We start from the raw sequence: 22,328 nt of genomic DNA on the forward strand, positions 1-22,328 counted from the left end.
TGTGTCACTCTGAAAATTAAGCCTTCTGATAATGTTTTCATAGTTTTAGTTTACCATGAAAGCCCTATAAACATAAGTTGTTTATCATATTCCTTCTAAGAAATGTCTTTTGATGGATGTTTCTCATGACAAGTGTGCTTGGGAAGGTGGTAACTTAATTATCCAATCCCTGGTCATTGTTGAGAATCTATAAATACTGGAATCAGAGAATAAAAGACTTTTTTTTGTTCTGACATTGAGTGTTTGTGTAAATAATTTTGTGTCCTTTAGCGACAGTGATGTGCAGATGTCTTTTCTGGGTCTTCACATGCTTGGCTTGTAGAGTCAACCCCATCTTTAACTTAGCTGTAGCCCAAAACTTGCTGAATTAGGTGCCTAAGTCTGAGGACTGATTGGGAGCCTCAGCTTCAGAAGCTGTTTGTGCTCAGTAGTTTGGGTTTAGGAAGGGTTTTAGAAGCCAATTCTGCTTGTAATTAGTAAAATGGAGATTATGACTCTGTGGGTAAAAGCCTCATTAAAAAGTAACGCCATTTCAAGGGACATCTTTTCATTATTATGTGTAACAGCCCCCATAGGGATAACAGGAAAGATAAATGCTTACTTTTGCATTTTAATAAGACAATTTTTATCTGCATTCAGGCAGTTTTGCTAACTGTTCCCAGGACACGTTGTTATTTTCTAATCATGTGTAGTGTAGCTTAGTATACCAGAATAATTGTATTCTGTATTAGTATGTTCAATTATGTTTATGCAAACAACAACACATGGCATGGTGAGCAGTTTTACAGACATCTATGTGTCTCTGGAGGGGCTGAAGAATATACATGTCTGGTACCTGACATGAACAGATGCCTTAAGACAAGGGTTTGTTTTCCCTTTTACAATCAGCTAATGATTTCTGTACTGGACTGAGAGATCCATAGAATTGCAAAGGGTGAAAGGCAAATATAATTTGATCCAGGGGATCTCTAATACTTACAGCTGATTGTGACTCAAATTCTTGTGATTCCCAGGACTTCTTTTCCCAGCACTTTTTACAAGCAATTATGACTAATGTTTACAGCATTACACAACAGAGTTAGTCCTGTGAAACTCCTGTCAGCATTAATGGATTAGTGCACAGGTGAACTGGGCTACATCTCCTAGTGAGACATCTCTGCAGTTCCATGGATCAAAGGACATATGTTATGTTCTACACCCTTGTTATTTGTTGAGGCTTATGGGAACGTTTCCGAGTTAAAACAAATGCAAACCTTTAAAAAGCCACACAGCAGAAAGGTTTAGTCACCGTGACCCAGACAAGAGCTTTAAGTAGACAGCCCACTTCCTTTAACAAAGTCAGGAAACCATTTATAGGAGTTGCAAGGCACTGTTTATACGACATTTCAGGATTCAAGCACAGAGATTCTATGCTTCTGTGGACAGAACCCAACATAACTTCAGCTTCTTAATCATTCCAGTAAATTCCTCCTTCCTTGCTCCCCATTATGCAAACCATAGATTCAAACCCTAGAAGTTTGTTTTTTCTCTTCTGCTGAAAAATTGCAGAGGATTAGTGTACCACATCACTGAAGCACAGAAAGCCAGCTCAGTATGCCAGCACCGCCTAGGAAATGAAATAAGCATTGTCCCAAAAAATATGCTGAGGAAACTGAGGCACCAAGAGGTTAACCTTCAGCTAGACCTAAGTCATGCAGGAAGCCTGTGGCATTGCCAAGAATATAATTCAGATTTCACGGTTCCCAGTCTTGTAACTTAAATGCTGTAGAAAACCTCAGGTTTTCTACTTTTTCTCCAGCTTTGTGGGTCTTTCCCAGTTGCTGCCAGGTTTACCATTGCAACCAAAAAAATCATTAAGGATTTTATAACTCAGCAGTTGCAAAAGGCATTAGCTTATAACTTGATATAGCAATTGTTAGCCTGGGTGATGTCTTTAACAAAGCCTGTATTATGGGCCAAGCTGGTAGCACTTTCCAATATTGATGTTGTCTGACACTTCTCATTATAAGACCCTGTTTTCAGCTGCTTATAACTCCTATACTTGGATTTAAATTTTCCACACTGGATGTCTGCCTCAGGCTGAACTTTTTGAAACTTTTTAGCCCAAACAGTAGCCATCTTTGAGAACCGCAGTAATGGAAAAGAAATTATGCTTAACATCTGAAAAAAATTACGTGAGATTTCATTTGATAGTACTTACATGCTCTGCACTGAGAGCAGGAACTCTGTGAAAGGCATGATGGACTCTCTGTCAAGGAGGCATCTATTAGAATCCTTTGAATAAAACCCTTCAATTTGCATGTGCTGTAGATCTGGACACTTCAGGATATTTATTCCCTGTCCACCTGTGAGTGGTGTCAGTAGGTGGGAGAAAGTTGATTGAAATGCAAAGGGCAGGAGGTGACCTGATAAGGACAAGCAGTCTGGGGAATGGCAGGAAATCCAGAAAATGAGAGGTGGGGGGAAAGAAGCAGTGGGGGCTTGGGGGCCCAGCACTGGCAATGTCAACCAAGAAATGGGACAATCAGTGCAGAAAGGAGAAAGAAGCTGATTGACAAGGGGGGTGGGAGAAGCAGATTTGCTGATCAGGCTGGGAAAGGAGATCGTTAATGGTAAGCAGTGGGAACAGGACATGTCTGTCAAGAACTGACTGGACCTGAGAGAGGAGGGAGGGAGAGAGAGAGGGAGGGAATGACTTGAGCACAAACAAGCAGAGAGCAGAGGCCAAAGTGATGTCTTCCAGAGCCAGAAAACTGAGGAGCAAACACTGCACTGCCTAATGGGGTAGGATGGAGGGAGTCAGAAATGCTTCTGGTCAGAGTGGAGGACCAACAATGTCTGAAAGGACTCCTGAGTCTCACTGGTTCCTGCCTTTCATAAGACATCTGAAAACGTATAGCAGCATGCCCAGCCCCATGTATATGATAAAACCCAAATTTGCTTAATTTATTAGCAAGTGAGGAGTGGAATGTGGCAGATGGGATATGAGACCCCTCATCCTTGCTGGTGTGGAAACCAGCACTGTGTCTTTTGATACAGGTAGTCTATCTTTTCAAACCGAAAAAATTTCACCCTCCATAAAGTGGTATGTTGTTATGAAGTCAAAGACTATAATTTGGCCATATGAACAAGAGATGAAATGGTTACATTGAAAATGTTCTACACAGATTTTCCTAAATTAAGCACTTGAATGCATAAACTTGCTAAAAGTCTTTTAATGTATGGTTTTCTGCATGACATTTCATAGCATAAAATTCTGCTTTAAGCATAAGTAGGCAGATACACCGTGGTTTTTGACGAGGTCCTGGACAGAAACCAAAAAGGTTTCACTTCACATGATACCACAGAACTAGAAAATCCTGCATGTTATCCTTTCAGCCTTTTTCCTCTTCTACATTTAACTTTCTGTGGACTATGTGCATATGTCCAGCATATTTCACTTTCATTTATACATTTTTTTGTAGATAGAGAGTACAAATTAGTCTGAAAAGTGATACAGATTTTTAATTATTTAAAATATTTACAGATTAAATTATGTTTGATGTTTCCCAGAATATTTCATACCAATTAGGAAAGAACCTGAAAACTCAGAGTTCTCGCTCTCTTTATTTTCACTTTAGAAATAATCTGAAAACCCGGACTTATTCTCCGCTCACGCATTCCCACCCCTGTATCAAATCGTGCCACCTTCTCTGCTTTGAAAGGGTGCATGAGGCAGGATACAAATTAGGTCACTGAAATGATGCAGATTAAAAATAGCAAGTGCTGGCAGTGATTTGTACTGCAAGGCAGTGAACAGGAAACACACTGGCTTTGCCTCCAGAGGAAATGTTGTCTGCCTACACCTTCAGGAGGCACAGCTTTTGCTCTCTTTATGAAAGATTAACATGTCCCTGTGTGTCAGAATGGAATGCTGCACAGTTTAAATACTCCTTAGCTTTCAGCTTCCTGTCATCTCAGTGCTTTATTAGTTCTCTGTTCATTACACTAAGAAATGCACCCATAAGTGACAGATGTCACTGGACACACTGACATGTGCTGTTGAACACATTAGCCAGTTGTCAACTAAGTGACCATTTCTGTTCATCACTGCACAGAAGTCTGTGACTAATGTCAAAACATGCCAGATAGGGGCATCTTGGTGTCAGTTCTTGAGTCTGGAGTTTTACAAATGAAGCCATTTAGGAATTAACATTTGAGCTGCTTAACTTTGCATGTTACCATTTTTGTCCCAAAAATGACACTCGCATGCATGAATCTTGAATGTTATTCTAACCAGTTGATACATCTGAGCAAGAAATAAAACACTGGGAAACACATCTTCCCAAAGACAATTCCAAAAAGTTCAAGCTAATAATTGCCTAATTTGGTGATCCCTGTTCTTTCAGGTGGGATTCCATGAAGGGAGAGCCTGGTCCTGCATTTGGCATGGTGCTGTGAGACTGTCAGCAGCTGCTGAGCCAAGGCAGATTCCTGCTCTCTCCTGCACAGTTACACTGGTTGTGAGGGGCTAAGAGGAGAGAGGATTAGAGAGTAGTAATTCTAAAAAATAACATTAAGCAGAGAGGGTTTAAGTGCGTAGGTGTGTTAAGTCAGGGTAAGCTTTTTAAACTTATACTTCTTCTCATATTTGCAAAGGGATGAAACTTCAGCTGGTAAAAATGTAAAATCCTGCAGAATGCAAAGTGTGACCCACTACTTAAAAATAAAATGTTTATTTTATTTATATCTTCTGAATGTTTGTCTTGATAAAATATCAAGATTGTGCTTGGCTGCTGCTCAATGATTAAGATGTAGCACAATCCCCCTTTCCTACTAATGAAGCCAAGGTTGCACTTCTGGGGTTTTCCTTTGTGTTTGCGTAGGTGAATGACAAAGGGAACCAACAACAGCAAAGGGCACATCTGTGAGGCTAAACTATGTGCTGTAGGACTGGGATAGAGCAGTAGAAGTTAAAGAAATTATGAGACTGAAAGAACAGCAAATGACCAGCCAATACTTTGGAAAGCACAAAGCAAAATCTCTAACTCCTGCAGTTAATAAATTTATGAGTTATTCTAAATATAAATATCTGAAGGAATATCTACTGACATTAAAAACTTTGAGATGAAAAAAAACTTCTCAAGCTTTTCTCACAATTTCCAAAAATTTGAAAATGAGGGACCCTTTTTCCTCTCTAGTGTGAGTGCCTGGATCCTTTGTAATTAAAACAAATGTCCTTGCTGAAACTCCCCAGAGCTGCTTTATTTTCTCTTTCTACCTCTTTACTGTGTGTCTTCCCTGTTATGTCCTACAAATTTAAATTTAATATTACCAGTTTTGTGGACAATCAAGAAGCTGTGCAGGTGGTTCATTGCTGCATTAACATACACCTTGTGAATAAGGTAAATGTAAACATTAAAACATCCTTAATAGTTTTGGAAAATTATAATTAGAAGCAAAAGTGATTTTTGTCTTGGTGCTGTTATTTCTAAATATTGTTTGCCCTGCTACTGCCCAGTATTGTTACTAATTGTTTCTGCTAGTGTCCAGCACAGTGTCTGCCTATGATTTAGCACTGACATACAATCTTCCAAAAGAGATGTCTCCATGAAATGCAACGTTGCCCTTAGTTCACATCAGAGAAGAAGAATAAAATAGAAAAAGGAAAGAAAAAATCATTCTGTCCTTTGCCAGGCTTCCCCAGTGGCTCTAATTATAACTGCAGTTTATTAGAGCATGCTTCAGACCTCACTTTAAAGGGTGTGCTGTGCTTATGTGGAGTCCTCGTGGCTTCAGCAGAACTCCCCTCATAACACTCTGCCCACATGTGATCAATTGCAATACAGAGGGCTTAGTAAAGGCTGCTGCAGGTTTAGACAATGGATGCTTTATAGATATTGAAAACTATTTAGAGAGAACAGAAGTGAGGGCATTATAGAAACACTCTCCCACCCCTGTATTTCCATTGAGATATATTCATTTGATCCTATGCAAAAAATGCATAAATTGTCATTATTACAGAGCACCAGCTTGGAGGTATTGTACATTGTCTCATCCAGACTGGAGCTCTCTGGTCAGGTGCCTTATCAGGACTGTCACCAAACTGTGACTGGCCTGACTCATTCATTTCTCTTTCTGTGTCACAGTTTCCCATTGAGGAAGTTACTGATTTACTGTCCATACATGTAGGAATGCACAGGGTAAGTACCTATAATATCTGCAACCCCTCTCCACAGTTTCCTCATTTTCACTCCCAATCATTCTTGACTCCCAGGTATTTTTTGAGTCATTATAATTTTACTAAACTTTCTAGCTGTGAAGCGCAGATTATTACTTGGCTAGCAGACTTCTGGTGACTTTTTAATAAGGCAACACTATCCTTGAAAAATGTATTATAAGATCTGCTGTTAATTAAGCTACCACCTCAAAAATAATTGTGGCTTAATTAGGAGGTAGGCCCATCTTGCAAGGAGTAAAAGATAAGTATTTGCAATCATAGTATTGTAGGATTGAACAATGTACCTCAGTCAGAACTGGAGATTCATGAAGGTATTTCCATTTGTTTCCATTTTCTTCTACTCTTTTCTGCCCTTTGTTAAAACTCACCTGACAGTTCCTGACAGTTTTAGGACTGACGTTCTCTCTGCCTGCCTTTGAAAAAGTACTTTTTTCCTGTTCCTTTCCTTTTGACCCCTTTTTCCTTTCTATTTAATAGGGTCAAGTCTGCATTTATTAAGCATCTCCACATGTCTTCATAACCCAAGGCAGTGCAGAAGATATGCTCAAAGCAGTGTTTATCTTCAGAGGGGCAGAAAGGGTTAAGGACAGAGCTGTCCAGTTTATGTGTGAAGCATTTAGTTGCACAAAGTGTAGATGACAAACCAGTAAGATATTAATTTTTTAAGAACACTAAAGCCAGGTCCCACATGGAGCAGCCATACATCATGCAGAAAGGATTTCTGAGATGTAAGTCATGAGATAGAGCTTATATTTTAGGTCAAATTCAGCACCTTTTCTTACAGTGATAGTCAATTCACTCTTACTTCCTTTTCTCCTCCCAAGCCTTGATGCTGACCCCTACTCAGGCTTAGCAGTGCTGTACTCAGATGGCAACTTCACTGAGACCAGCTTAATAGAGACTGGAGTACTATTCAACTCATGTGTCAGAGCCAACACCAGGTCCAAAAAAGTTAAAGATTTGTCTGCTTTTGTTTTTTTATACAGGATGCAGAAGTTCTCCAGTACTAGAGATGCAGGGAGGCAAGAAAAAAGAGTGAACTGTCTGTGTGGTGAAGAAAAGATAGCACAGAGGCAGATAAACTCGAGGCATTGGATGTAGCAGCTTTGAGAGATTTAGGACTATCAGATAGCATGGAGACATTTGCCAGCTCTATGTTTTGAAAGCAATCCCTTCTTGTGCCTAAGCTGAGGATAGAAACAAGTTTCTTTGCTGCCAGTTACATTGTAAGGAAGGCAGTTGGCAGGAGATCTGTTCCTCCCTGCTCTGTAAAGGGGGGTCTTTGTAGCTGAATGACACTTCTGCACAAATTGCACTCTGACAACCTCGCACAACTCTGGTACCTTGCAAAGGGGAAGTCAGGCTGGAGCCTAATGTGTCTACAGATTCAGTCTTTGGGGATAGGTGATGTAGAAATGAATCGAGTTTTACATCAAGCTGAAGCACAGACGAGAGGAATAAGAAGAGTTCTTTGTAGACAGGAAAGGGATCTCCTGACTACGGAAAACCACCAGGAATTTACAAGAAAACTATCAAATCTTATTGGTGCACAGTAGAACAATCCTTCCTAAAGGCATGTTTCTATTCCTTTTCAGAAAATGCAAATGAAATATCGCCCCATGGTGAAGTTTAAATTATACCATTCACCTTGTTTTGCTCCCATGACAGTCCCTCCACTCCTGTGAGGTCTTTGGCACCAGTTCCCAGCCTGGCCCTGACATCTTCCTCCATAAGTGCTAGCAGCTGTCCACAAGCAGGACGTAATACTGACCATAATCACGTCTGGAACTGCCAGTTCAGACCCACAGTGCCACTAAAATGCACCTCTTTCACTGTAGGTGTAACTGCCCAACAGCTTATTTCCCACCAGGGACATCCAAACATGAAAATATGCTGCTCCCCTACCAGTGGGTCTCTTTACCTGGCTGTTACTGCAGATGTGGACCAGCAGGCAGTTCTACCTTCCCTCTCCATAACAATCAAAATCTGCCCTTCACAGCCTGTCTGGGACAGCAGTTGCTCCTGTCCTGGTGTAATCCCAGTCAGCAACTAAGTACCACTCAGTTTCTCTCTCGCTCCCCACCCCCTGCCACAGCAGGATGGGGAGGAGAATAAAAAAGAAGATAAAATCCATGGATTGAGATAAGAACAGTTTAACAATTTAAATGAAATGTAGTAGTAATAGTGATAGTAATAGTGATAGTAATAGTGATAGTAATAGTGATAGTGATAGTAATAGTAATAGTAATAGTAATAGTAATAGTAATAATAAATTATGGGAGAATAGAAAAAGAGAGATAAATAAACCCCACAAAAAACTCCCAAGGAAAGGAAATGAACTCTATCACATCCAAGAACAGCTTCATTTTAGGCAGTGACTTAAGAGCAATTTCTGAATATGCCATCTTCACTTTAAATGAAGAACTTTGCTTTGTCTCTTACCTGTTCTGTACCCAGTGTTATTGAGATACACAGCAAAGGTACGAGGCTCGTGAGTGGCCTGCCACGAGGGAGAAGAGCAGTTTTCGTTGTTGGTGTAAATGTTGTGGTTGTGCACATACTTCCCAGTCAGCATCGAGGAACGAGATGGGCAGCACATGGGGGTAGTTACAAAGGCATTGATGAAAGAGGCCCCTCCATTCTCCATAATCCTTCTGGTTTTGTTCATAACTTGCAAGGACCCTGCAATGAGAGGTGCTGATCATCACTGTGCTGTAAAATATAGCTTGAATATATTGGTTGTTATTGTGCTATTAAAAGTAAAGTATCAGTGATTAGCTTGCCTTTGAACCTCAGTGTGCTTCACTCGGTAGCTTTGGTAATTTTAGGAGGAAAGATCACATTTTTACTATACCAACAAAAATATTTTTAAGGATTCCAGAAGTACAGAATTCTCTTTTTCTTTCCTCAGACTTCAAAACAAAGTTAAAATATGGACTAACCTAAAAATAGTGTCAAAGCTGTATCAAATTTATAGGTCAATAGTTCTTCAAGTGCAGCTGTAGAAAAGCAGTATGCTACACAGACTGAATTATAAGTCAATATGCCAGTAAAATACCTAAAATGCTGAGATTACAAATGAAAATTTTAATACTCTTTCCATTTTATTAGATGACAGAAGAAAAAGGAAAATAGAGAGAGGAAGGGAGTAAAGGGGGGAGTGGGAGACAGAGAAAGGAAGGAGAGAATTCAGTAGCAATTTTTTCTAAAGGAAAGTTTCTGTGGACACAAGATCAGCATGTCTGGTTCTGATACTAAAGCACTGCACTCAAAATCAGTTTTGGGGGGGCTAAAAACGCATGCAAAAAAATTGGTAAAATGCAGCGCCTTTCTCAGGACATTGTATTGATACTGTTTAAAGAACAAAGACTTTTTTACATCCTTCAAAGCATCTTCATGAGCGGCAAGGTGAGAGAGGCAGGGCTTGCAGATTTCTGATTGGAGAAAGGCGGAGCAGCCCTGGATAGAGTCTGTCAGTATTTGCTGACAGCTGTCAAAATTTGTTCTTTATGTTATCCAACAGAGCAGAGATTGAAGGGTGGGGGTGAACTGTGGATATGTCAGTATGTGCCCAGGAAACAAGTGACAAGGAAACTACCAACACTGTAATACTTGCACAATGTTGGTAATAGAAAAAGGTTTCTGGATTTTTTTTCCCCCTTTGTTTTTTAGCACGGTTGACTGTCCTTTACATTTAAATCTGTTGATTCCTCTGATATGACAAGAATTTTTCTTGATGGTTTTGTTTAAGTTGTTTGAAAATCAAATTTTAAATGTTCTAAAGCAATTTCAAACCTGCAAAACCATAAAACTCCCAAGGGACTCAACTTTAAGCATTTGCAGTAAAATCTTACAAATTATTTTACTAGTTAAAGTTAAGTATGCTCCGTTTTGATTTTAGGCTAAGGAGTCAGTGCTGAATTTGAAGACTTTTGTGTAAAAAAAATTGTTAAAAAAGGAAGAGGCAGTAGGGTCTTCAGCATTTCCTTTAAAATTCCAGGGTCTCTGTCCTTAAGGATATATTTAATTCTGTGTATGAAAGTCACCATCACTTTGGACTCTTTGTCGTTCATAGCCCTTATTTTCTAAATGCAGAACATCTGCATTTGTGCTTTCCTAAATCCTATGTGCTAGGGATATAGAAAAGTAGAAGAGTAACTGAGTGGTCCCTGAACACAAAAGGTCTCCATTTGCATGAGTAGGAACATTTCACTGAATTGTTAAGTAAAAGACAAATGACAGATCATCCTCATTCTACATGCTTTTATCTTGGATCCCAGGCTGACTTTTTAGTTTTTGTTTTTGTTTTTTGTTTTTGTTTTTATCAGAGCTGTTCCATTTTTGAAAAGTCACAGTTTATTCCTGAGAACTCAGCTGTAAAGTGCTTCAAGGTGCTCTGATAGAAAGTGTTCTATTCAGGTACCCTAATGCACAGTAACTGCAAAAAAGCTGATCTGCACTTTCCTGCCTCCATGTATTATAAATGAGTAGCTGTTGGAGTGCTTCCTCATTCCTCCAGCTGGTCAGCCCTCTGCTCTTGCAAACCTGCTGTTTATGACTAAGTTTTCCCTCCAGGTATGCACTTACTGACACTGATAATAGATTAAGCCCCTCTGGAAATTCTGGAACAGGCACTTCAAAGCAGGTGAGACTTCCTCATTTGGAAAACAAAACACAAGCAGGAGATAAAACTTGCTGATATAAGTTATAATCCTTTGCTGTCTGTGGCTGTCCTCACAGTTTGTGTTTTTTACCATCTGGCCCACAGTCTTCAGGGCACATGAACTCAGGAGCTGTCTGTCAGCAGGACACTCACGCTCTACATGACCGATTGGGGAGCACCTGAGGGGAACCAGATAGCTGGGAAAGGCCACTTTGGACACAGAAGTTAGTGAGTTTTGTCAGACAAGAAATTCTGTGTCACTTCTCAGTCTATTCTCGTACCTCAAGAAGCGAGTTTGGCAACCAAGGTATGAAGTCTTTAAAGCTGCTATGGATATTTTTGTCACAGGTGGGCATCTCTACAAAAGGATATCTAGGAGCCACCCTGTCTTTATACGGGTGGTATGCAATGGACTTTTTCAGATCTCAGCACATATCCCCACTTTTTCTGCTTATGCTTTTTAGTGCTTTAGTTCTAGGGAAGATGGAAAGCACACCAGGCAACTGATGCCTGATGTGATGTATCTAGATGAAGCTGTGATCTCTTTATCCAGTGCTCTATTCAGTAGCTGGTTTATATAGATTTCACTTGGTGGTGCATCAGGCTGTAAAAAAGGGTCAAAAACACTACTCATTAATTTTTACTCCTTTCTGACATTATGAAAGATATTCTTTTACAGTGAGGACTATAGGAGTATAAGAGTGATTAGGGTATCATATTTTGAGGTACTGATGTGTACAAATAATAGAGAATTGGGAGGACAGAGGAAGAGACCAAAAAGCAAGCAAAATGTTGGACTGAAGAGGATATGGGCCTGACCCCAGTGGGAGCTGGGGCCACTGCCCTGAAGAGCCACAGCATGTTGTCTGCAAGAGGGGAGAAATTCTGGGTCCTGGGAGCTGGTGCTTTGCCTTGAACAAGATGTCACCTCACTGGGCAGTGAGCCCTCTGTCCTCAGGACCTCGCTAGGGGAAAGACAGTGAACAGTGGCACAATCTAAGAAGCAAAATACCTTTTGATCCCAAATATTTGCTGAGTTTCTTCAAGAGCTGTGGGCCAGACTGCTTCACACAGCTAAAGCTTCAATCCACCAGCTGATCTAGAATATCCTTCCTCCTCACATGGATAGGAAGTGGCTGGAGTTGTGGGGCAGTTTGTTGGTTTATTCTAATAAAGTGAATGAGACAGCAACTCTGCTGAACTTCTTTGCACTCAAAATGCAAAACTCAGGGGGATGATGCAGATCAATAGGAAGATGTGCATACTCCTATGGCTTGAGCACTAACTAAATGCGAACTCCCTCTTGTAAATTTTACTTTGGATGACTCCTCTATATATCAGTTGCACTCAGTCAGATGAATATTTTGGTTCAATGTATAAGCAAGCTCTGGAGAAAAATCCTTCCTGATGGAAGTCTATAATGTACCTTATATGCTTTTATATTAAAGCATTCATTTAGAATAGCTTTTAGAAATGTTCGTGCTGGGAATACAAAAGCAAATAATCCATATTGAGAGACTTTCAGTCCTGTGATTTTTGGATACCAATGCCTAAGTTTTATTCTGTTTGTGGCAGAAAGTGTTACTTCCCATTGACCTTTGAGAAATTTAAGACTTTTCTCAGGAATCAATGAAGAGCAAGAGGAAAATTCACACATGGAAAACAGTTTGGCTTTATTTTTCAAATAAGCAGAATGATTTATTAGCAGAAGTGTGAATAATGCAGTACAGTAAATCTTGGGGCTGAATCCTGTTTCCTGTGAAATGATCTATGGGAAGGGGAAACCAGTGTGTTCCTTCAAGGCAGTAGGAATACATACACACCCAGGCTATTGCTCAGCTGCCTGCTAACAGGAGCCAGAGTGCCCTGTGAACATTCAGAGCAGCTTTCAAAGAGAAGAGCTCCACAGTATGAACAAAGTGACTCGCCACATCCTTCCTCCTTTTGCACCAGTCTCAAACCTTCTCGCAAGACTGAAGACAGCAAGTTGGTAACACCGTGTTCAGATGACTGACTGCTGACCTACCTTCCCCAGTGCCCTGGAGAGCAGGCTCTTTCAGACCACAAAACCGAAGACTTGACTTGACCCTTTTAACAAAATTTTTCAGAACAACTCTATCAAGAAGAAATGCACTCCCATTGTAAGAGCTATTTCAGACCAAAAATAGAACTGGGAACAGCTATTCATTATACAGCATGGCTAAACAGAGCAGAGGTCTGAAAGAGTGAAAAATTAAAAAAAAAAAAGAATTGCTGAGATCTAAAGGCCTGTGTTTGGAGCTCTGCTACATGAAAGCACCAACCCTCAGTCACGAAATACAGTTTATTAATTATCTTCTCAGAACCCTGAAGGACTATGAGATTATTATTGCATCGTGGAAAATAAAAAAATGCTAGCAGCCAAAGAACTGCTTTTAGATACCAACCATATTGTCTACAATCCTCTGTCTGAAAGTATGTGATTTTATAACAAATGAAGTTTCCTGGAATTAAGTATTTTTATTTTTCAATGTCATATGGAATTTTGTCTAGCAAGTCACTATATTTCTATTAAAAATATGTCTCTCATTAAAAAAAAAAAAGCTAAGAATGCAAGATTTCATTTCAATTTAATTTGCCATTTTTTCACCTTTTTGATCTGACAAACCAAAATATTTGCTTGGGGGTAACCTAAAATGATCCTCTTTCTCTCCTTGATTTTTCGTTTTGGGCAGTGAACCAAAAAATCAGTTATATGCATAACTACCATTAATATCTTTCTAACTAACTTAATAGAAAACATTCAAAGGCCTCCTGGAACATCACCTAAGTGTTTTAACTTTTTCCACCCTAAGAAAAATATGTGAAAATCACTTCTGACTGGTATGTGCTCAGATATTTAGTGTAATTGTGAAAGCAAAACTACCATGCTTTCATACATGCAGCATAGTTTTTAAAGCAGACGGATTTTAAACACTGCAGTAATACATACTATTATTATATACATAATATTGAGATTACTAAATCCTGTACCTAGACCGGTTTGTTTGTGTGGATAAGCATGTCCAGATACAAGACATACATCTCTGTAACAAATATGTGGAGATAGAGACACCTATACAGTACTGAGGGAAATGTTGGCCTCATAAGGCTCGAATTTTTAAATGCTACAAAAAATCATAGAGTGAGAAAAGGCTTTTGATGCAAGTTTTTTACATGTATGTAATTGTACACACTATTAAATAATTTTGTTTTGCAGATTAAAGCCTCCCATGGTGGATTTTGATAAGCATGTGTTTCCTAAAATCTATAATTAAATGTGATGAATGCTATTAAATAATATTTGTTAACTCATTTTCCAAACTAGTCCCACATTCTGATACTATTTCAGGACCAGCAACTTCTCTGAATTTAAAGATCTTTCTGCTTGGCATAAACTACTGAAAGACACATGACAAAATGTAGTAACAAACAGCAATTATTTCTCACCTAGCTCCACATCTTGATCATCTGTGAGTACAAGGATGATATTTGGTCTGATATTCTTTCGCTCCTGCTGCACACGTCCTCTGAACCTCGGGGACTTGATGGTGGAACAGTGACTTGTTAGCATTTCAGTACTGAGCACTGCCAACATGAGTGCAAACCAAGAAGGCTTCATAGTAGTTCCAGTATTCCGGAAATAATCCAAAAGCTCCTGAACTCTAGTTTTCAAGAGCTGTAGGAAGAAAAAGAGATTCTGTTCAAGCAATAAATAAACTTCCAGTCATACACTGAAAGGATGACACTTAGGGAAGTCAAGCCTGACACATACCATTTAACATGATTATAAGCCATATTGTTGAATGAGAGCTTTATTCTGTCATTTTCTAAGAATAAACTCGGTCATTCCGCAACTATGCTCTCTCAAATAATTTTTGCTTGAAGTCATGCCTGCATTTTGTATAGACATGACTTCTGGTAAATCCCTCACAGTGCTCCTTCTACACCCCACGCTTCTTTTTGTGCAGCTCGGTCCCTTACATTCAGTACCTGGGCAGAGTAAAAAATTGCCGGGATGCAGACGTGTTCAGAACATCTGTAGGAGGAGCCCTGTGAGAAGGAGAAAGCAGAAGGCTTGTCGGTCAGAGACCTCAGTACTGTGGCTGTGCTTCAAAGTCTCCAGAACTATTTGTTACAGCTTCTCTCTCTGTCCTGAAAGAAAAGAGTAGAAAAAAAATTTCATTCTCTATGGCTCCCCTACTTAATTTAATATCAAACCTATGCAGGGGTTGGATGGCACCTTGGCTGCTAGATATAAAGGACATGTATCTCATATCATCAGACACAGGTGCTTTTCCAATATTTATAGCCAGATTTATAGCGAGATTCCGAGAACAAGCATTAATTCCAGCATATGACACCTGACAAGCACTGATGTTGTTTCAGGTTAACCCACCTGCACGAGAGACTAAAGCCTTAAAAAGCAGAGGGGAGAGCATGGCCATCATTTGCAACCTGCATGGGATCACTGTGTGAAAAGTCATCTTCCCACTGACAAGAAAGCTCATATTAAATGACAGTCCATATGATCTTACCCAGCATTGTGAAAGAGCACAACCAGCCCTCGATCAATCAACGACAGAGCTGAGCACCTCATCCATAATGTACAGTACCTCTGCCACAGCCTCGTCCTTGATACTGCGCTTCCAGACTTGTCTCAGTGCGTTATCAGAACCCCCTCTCCGTGCCTGTCAGTCAAACTGCCTTGCTTTTGTGAGACCTGCTGCAAGCACAGAGGCTTGGCTTTGCTGCAGCACATTTAAACTTGTGACTGAAAATGACTGATTGGTCTGGAGAGGAAGGGGTAGCCACTTACACTTTGACATTTTTGGCATTACTGACTGAAGCTCTGAAAAACCTGTCTGTAACACAAGGGAAGGGAGGGAATATCTGGGGGCAAAAAGGAAGGGGGTGGAAAAGAAACCACGGAGTCATGCCTGCTCCCTCCAGGGTATTGACCTGCCACATACGTTTCTTCTGCTTTTATTCTGGGACTGGGGATAAAAGCACGGTGATATCGGTCAATTAAAAAAAAAAAACAACCTCACAAAACCACCCAAGCCCAAGAACAATCAAGAAGTTTGCCCAAGGGAAATTCTGCATGGGAACTGGGGTGAGCCTTACATAATTAGACTGGAGCATAAATCATGAGATCTGTGCACCCACACCTGAGACTTCAGACACGCAACATGAGCCACAAGCAGATTAATAAACAGAAATAATGAGAGTAACACAGAAGACAAAAGGACCCCGCAATCACTCACCTAAAAATGCATTAATAGGGAGATGCTCTAAATTTCAGGGGAAGAAGCCACAGCAGAGGGAGGGGATGGGACTTGGTGCTGGACTGCTAGAAAAAGGATTGTGTTCTTGTTTCCACACACCTTTTATTTTAAGCTTCGCAAGCTAAACAGTTTCATGCTCCTCACTTTGGCAGGCTGTAATTACACCAGAAGAGTGTGAACGTCTTTAAAAGGAAAATCCAAGTGTCTGTGGCAGAGAAATCTTGTCTTTCATTGTCTCTGCACCAACCAACACTGCAGCCTTCCACTAGCATTACAGCACTGCAAAGTCAATACAGGAGATCGCCATCAAACAGCAAATGCTATTTCAGAGGATGACAACATTCAGATAAGTAACTGGAAGTCTGTAATTAGTCTGGATGGTCTTTTAAAAATAGTTCCATTTCCATGTATATGTTCTTAAGTCACATAAAAGCTAACAACAGCCCTAAAGAGCAGGGTTACCAGAGAAGTCAGATTTCTTCTGACAGACACCAGATACATGCTCTTGGTGCAAAAGCAGAAATTCAATGTCTCTAGATGTCTGATCTTTAAATAGTGAAACTTTGACTCACATCACAAAGCACGAAGGGCTATGTGAAGTGAGACTCAATGTTTAGTTTCTTACCTCAGTTGTTCGGCAAACTTTTTCAGACAATGTTGACCCAGAAAGTGCAGTCATCCTGACTGTGCTGAGCAAACATTGGCACCAACGTGTTTGAATAATCCCCCACTGCAGGAAACTGCAAGCTCCTGACAATTACACCTCAGTGCTAATAAAATTTACGCTAATCCAAATGGACATTAACAAGCATCCTTCATTTCAACCTGTCTGGTCTATATTAGTTAGTTTTTGAAAAATCCCTTTCTTCTAGCATGTTTGAGGCACCTTAGGCAGGTCTTTGCTAGAAATAAAAGTTTCTCTTCCTGCTCTTTTTTCTCCTTGATGTGTAAAGGAAAATATCAGGACAGATCTATACATATAAAATTAATTATCCAAGTTTCATTGAATGGTTCTTATACAAGAGCACAGTAATGCCATGTTTTGTTGCTCATATTTAAGTTTTTCATATGGCAAATCTTTATTAAAAGGTAATCTTTGACAACTTGTCCTTTTATAGCCTGTTTCCCAGTCCTAGAAGGAAATAAGGTGAAGCAGACTGTCAAAATACAGGGTTTATAGGGAAGACAAATCTGCAATATTTGTGTTGGATACTGGCTGGTAGATGTAAGTGCCCCTGCAGATACTGCAATTTGTCTTGAGAAACAGACAAAAATAGGAGAAATTCTAAAAAAGATCTTTCTAAAGTTACATGGGAAAGTAAACTGTAATTATTTTTTGTGTTAAGAAATCAAGATGGTACTTCAAAATGCTTTTTTTTTTCTAGCCAAATAAACAAGTGCTGGTCTAACTTCTATATGGGAATTTTAGAGTATATTTTTTTAATAGAAGATATCTATGATAACCAAATTGTAGTTAGTAAATAAATGAAACCAGAAGAATCCAAAGAAACTGGTTTTTTTTTCCGCAGGAGTGGAAATGTATAGTTTGCAATCACCTTTCAAGGAATAAAATCTGAAAACTTGCATCTTTAGTTGTTTCTATGCAGCTAGTATTATAACATGAAGTTCAGGGATTTATTGGTGTTGAGAATTAATTACCCATGAAACTTGAATTACACTGGCAGAGCACTGCAAAGAAAGGCTACAGTGCCGCTTCACTTCTGGTGTGGCATAAAAATCTATGAGGACTTCATTTCTACGTCTCTTAAGAGAGTATCTTTCAGTGACTTAAAAGAAAAGCAAAAGGCAGAACAGTATCTTTTGAAAGTCTGTAGAATTGTTACTCATTTTGATCCAGAACTGTTCAAGATTTTTCATGGCATTGACTGAAAGTGGTTAGTTTGGAACACAACAAAAGGCAGCCAGTATTCAAGAAAGAGCATTTGCCACTTTCTTCTCATGTCCACATTTTCACTTGTTTCACTTAAAATGCTGTTTTGTGTTTGGCCAATAAAAATCTGCCCAGAGTCATGCACTTTGTTAGTAAAACAGGGCACTGAGTATGCACATGAATATGCCATTTTAAGTTTTAAAGAGATAAGAACTTAGTAATATTTAATAATCTACAAATGTGTGCTTGTTGCACAGGGGATCAGGCTTACATGAACACAATTCCTGCTTGTAAATGTGGGGATAATGAGTAATGATACTGGAGATATGTCCATCAGCACCAGTACCAGGTGCTATGCAATGCCCCACATTAACAATTCGTGACCAAGGGGTAACTAAGGGCAAATAACATTGTCTTCTCTGCATTCTCTGCATTAGTGCTTTCTTTTGAGCATGAACATTGAGGCATTATGTCATTCAAAGTGATAGGTTAAGGCTCACTGTCCTAATGGCTTTTTCTTTGAAAAAAATGGATCAGACAATAAAGGAAACAGTGGTAATAATAATAACAACACTAGTAATAATGTGGACTGTAATTGTGGAATTTAAGAATCACAGAATCATTAGGGTTGGAAAGGAACTCTGGAGATCATCTAGTCCAAACCTCCTGCCATAGCAGCACAGCCCTCAGGTGCATCAGTCACTATTCCCAGTAGCAAACATGAGAATGAGAATTCTGGCTTCTGCTCCCCATATTTATTTAGTAATAAATTGAGATGTAAAGTATCACAGGGTTCTTAAATCAATAAACTTCTAATGCAGCACCTATTTGTGTTGTGCTCCTCTTTACTATCCAGCATCCTACAGATTTTACCTCTGTAGTTTGATTTTCCTTCCTCCATAAATTGACATAGTTGTATGTATTTAAGATATAGTCCACAAACAAATGTTTTGCAATTTAGGACATTTTTTAAATTCTGTGACAAGTGCAGGGAACTTGCACAAAAATACATCAAATGCATGGAAAAGAAGCAGAAGCAGAAGGCCTTGCCACGGAAAGTGTTAAGTTGCGTCATTTTCTTTATACAAAAGATAATATTGGATTATTTTTTCTTACAGGTTTCTCTGATAAATAAATGGATAAAACCTCTCAAAGAAACGAATCCTTGGATATCAATCACCACAAGAAAACGAACTTTCTTTCTTCACTTCAAGCAGAAGAGCACCTTTCTATGTATGTTATCTCTGACCTGCCAACTTGACAGTTTTGGCTTTAATGAGTTTTTTGTAACAGAAATATGATCCCAGTGTTCTCTGTTTCCTTAAAATCAGACTTTCAATAAGAAAAAGAGAAAGGCAAAGGACAACTAGAAAAATTCTCTTAATTCCAAGCTGGGATTCTGTTATTGTCAGTGTTTTGTAATTTCCAATATGACTTTGGAGATTGGTCACATTGCTGGACACCTGCTCAGCACAATTTCAAAAACCTGCTAGCCTGTCTGTAGTGCCAGAAATCACTCTCAGTGGCATCATGTAAACTGGAGATGGCTTCATCCAGCAATGACCCTGCAAATGTCAGATTCAGGGTTTGCACCTACCAGTATAAGTTGTATGCTTTAAATTGAGATGTGTCCACCTAACATTGCTGCTGTATTTGAGAACATTTTGCGTACACAGAAGCTCCAGAGTGAGAGAAGGCAAAAGGGGTTTTCTGGGACACACAAATACAGCTTCTGTGAATCTTTAATATTTGTGTCAAAGGGTGGATGGACCTCTCCAAGACACACCAGGTCTATGCTGTGAATCATAACAACAGTGTGGTTTGAGACTCAACAAAATTAGCAACTTCATAAGATTAGTAATTGCGTGAAGATTGTGCAGACAGATTGAAACTACATAATAAAAGGTCAGGGAGGCAAAATGTTCATCTGCACCCAGCAACCTAGTAGTTCAGAGGTCTTAAATCTCTCCCTTAAATCATATTGCCTTGATGACTAGAGGGTTGTAACACCCTACAACAACAGTAACAACTCTCACTTTCACTAATACAGTGAAGCACTTCAGTGGAAAAAGCTGTTGACAGATGACTGTTTTAAGTTTAGCAATGTTAAAGCTCTTCTCACATCTTATTCTTCTATCTCATATTTAAAGGCAAACACTGCAATCTCAGGCTACCAGGCGCGACCGCGTAAATCTGCGGGTCAGTTTCCTGTGGGAATATTGAGCCTACAGCCATGGGAAAAGCATCTACAGTACAGCAGAAGTCAGGAAAAAGCAAGATTTACCATTTCTTCTTAAAGGTTAATCCCCTAATCTAGGTTGTAAAGTACAGGATTTACAGTGAACACAAAGAATGTAGTTCCTATCTGGGTCTAATCTAATCATTATCTATTGGATTTCCAACACACTTAACTAATCAATCAGATACCTTCTCCCCTTTCAAATGTAATCTGTGTATTCTAATGATGGATTCTCAGTGCCTCAGGCTAGATTAATTTAAAGTATAATTTAAAGTAATTGCAGGTAGGGAGAATCATAACCTTATATTATGTTTTTACATTGTAATTTTGCAAACAGTTACCGACAGGAAAGGAAAAAGCTTGCAGTGACTTGAAAGTGTAGTGTAGGCTTGCTAACCCACTTTTATAACTTTGTACAGGTTAAAGGATATTCTTAGTAGGTAGAAGTTTCCAACACTTCATCTGTTAGGGTGAAACAACAAACTCCAATAACATTTTAAAAATATACACGTGTAGGAGAAATGATCTACCTTTGAGAAAAGAAAAACGTGTGTTTAATTTTAATGCTGCTAATATAGCTGAAAAAAACATTAATAAAAATTAAAATTAATGTTTTTATATTAACTTCAAATCTGTGAAAGTTTCTAAACAAAATTCCCACATATCTTTCAGTAAGAAGAATGCCCACTGCTAAGTTACAAACTTCTGATAATATACAGTTACCTAAACTTATTTCTCACCATCTGATTTACTTTGTTTTAGAATTTCATATTTCAACACAGCCAAGGAGTGCACTTGTCATACAAAAGAGCCTGGTATAATTGAGCCAGATGACGTGCCCCACAAGTAAAATCAGCCATTCATGAAAGCTGGTCACCAGAGGCCATTTCAAACAATGCACATTTCAAAGTAATCTAAAGTAATCCCTTTTTTCTACTGATTTGGTTTCCAGGCAGTCTTAAGCACATGTGTGCAGCAAACAGGAGGCTTATTAAAACCTCATGTTATATTGGAGGCTATAATGCCATTGCCTTGTGATTGAATTCTATGTCTGTTAGTCTTCAAAGAGAGGGAAAAAAATAAATTAAATTTATATGCTTATTACACATGAGTGTCATGATACATGCAGTTTATTAGCACTTGCTAAATAATTAAGACTGAGAGAGATAATTAGATGTGCGCTAGGCTCCAAGCGGGCTTCTGATATCAGATTTTTTTTATCTTTAAGGGAAGTGGCTTTCCAGCTAGAATGTAATGTAATTACTAAAAGACTCCAATTATTTTTCAGATATAAAGACTAAATTCTGTGTATGAGGGAAATTCAGGTAATTTTAAAACTCCATTTTAAACCCACATATTTTTGCTATAAATAGCATAATACCCCAATTGCTCACTTCAGCAGTGTGGGCCTTTATGAGAATATACCACACAATAACACACTGACAATTCAGTGGTTCAGTAAGTAGTCTTGAATTGGGAGATCATATCACAGAGGTGAACAACAGCAACACAATTTGCACGTTTCTTTAAATTCCTATTTAAGTTCACTGGCTTTAGAAACCGTGATCATAACTTTCCATGTCTCCTCTGGAGAGAAAACCTTTCATTTGAAAGGCATCCTTTTTAAAGGAAAATAAATGTTTACTTCCCCCCAAATGTCTGTTGTCACAGGGAAGGGTTAGGGTAGGTGGGGCCATCATGGGGATGGGTGGTCTTGAGTGGAAGCTGAGCCACGGCTGCTCTGGCCACTCTCCTTGCTGACTGCCCAGGGGAAGCAACAGCAGCTCATGGGGACCAGGGGAGCTTATGTAAGGACTGAAGGGGGAGGAATTGTCTGTATGAATCTACACAAGTGTATGTATGTAAACAGGGAACATCAACTGCATTTCTAGGAGAGGATCTCAAATATATTTTTAGTTGTATTGTCAGAGGATGGACTCAGAAACACCATAGGACTTTAGATAGGTGCCATCCCCTGGAGAGCCAGGGGAGTCAGGCAGTTCTAAGTG

The 22,328-nt window shown here is 39.2% G+C and overlaps 1 protein-coding gene across 8 annotated transcripts in view; it reads right to left on the reverse strand.

Moving 5' to 3' along the window:
• SULF1 (sulfatase 1) overlaps window positions 1–22,328 on the reverse strand; it is a 123,459-nt gene that overhangs the window by 49,101 nt on the left and 52,030 nt on the right. For 4 of the 8 annotated variants that reach the window (XM_023920925.2, XM_086885568.1, XM_086885592.1 and 1 more), the window contains 3 exons: window positions 14,895–15,056; window positions 14,352–14,580; window positions 8,663–8,902 (listed from right to left, as the gene is read on the reverse strand). In XM_023920925.2, the coding sequence (XP_023776693.1) occupies window positions 8,663–8,902; window positions 14,352–14,523 (412 nt within the window). In that variant the 5' untranslated portion in view covers window positions 14,524–14,580; window positions 14,895–15,056. Of the gene's footprint in view, window positions 1–8,662; window positions 8,903–14,351; window positions 14,581–14,676; window positions 14,747–14,894; window positions 15,057–22,328 lie in introns of those variants that run through there. The other 4 variants (XM_086885590.1, XM_086885560.1, XM_023920922.2 and 1 more) reach the window with 2 other exon arrangements.

The sequence above is a fragment of the Cyanistes caeruleus genome, chromosome 1 (assembly GCF_971803275.1).
Source record: "Cyanistes caeruleus chromosome 1, bCyaCae1.hap1.1, whole genome shotgun sequence".
In the NCBI taxonomy this organism is placed as follows: Eukaryota; Metazoa; Chordata; class Aves; order Passeriformes; family Paridae; genus Cyanistes; species Cyanistes caeruleus.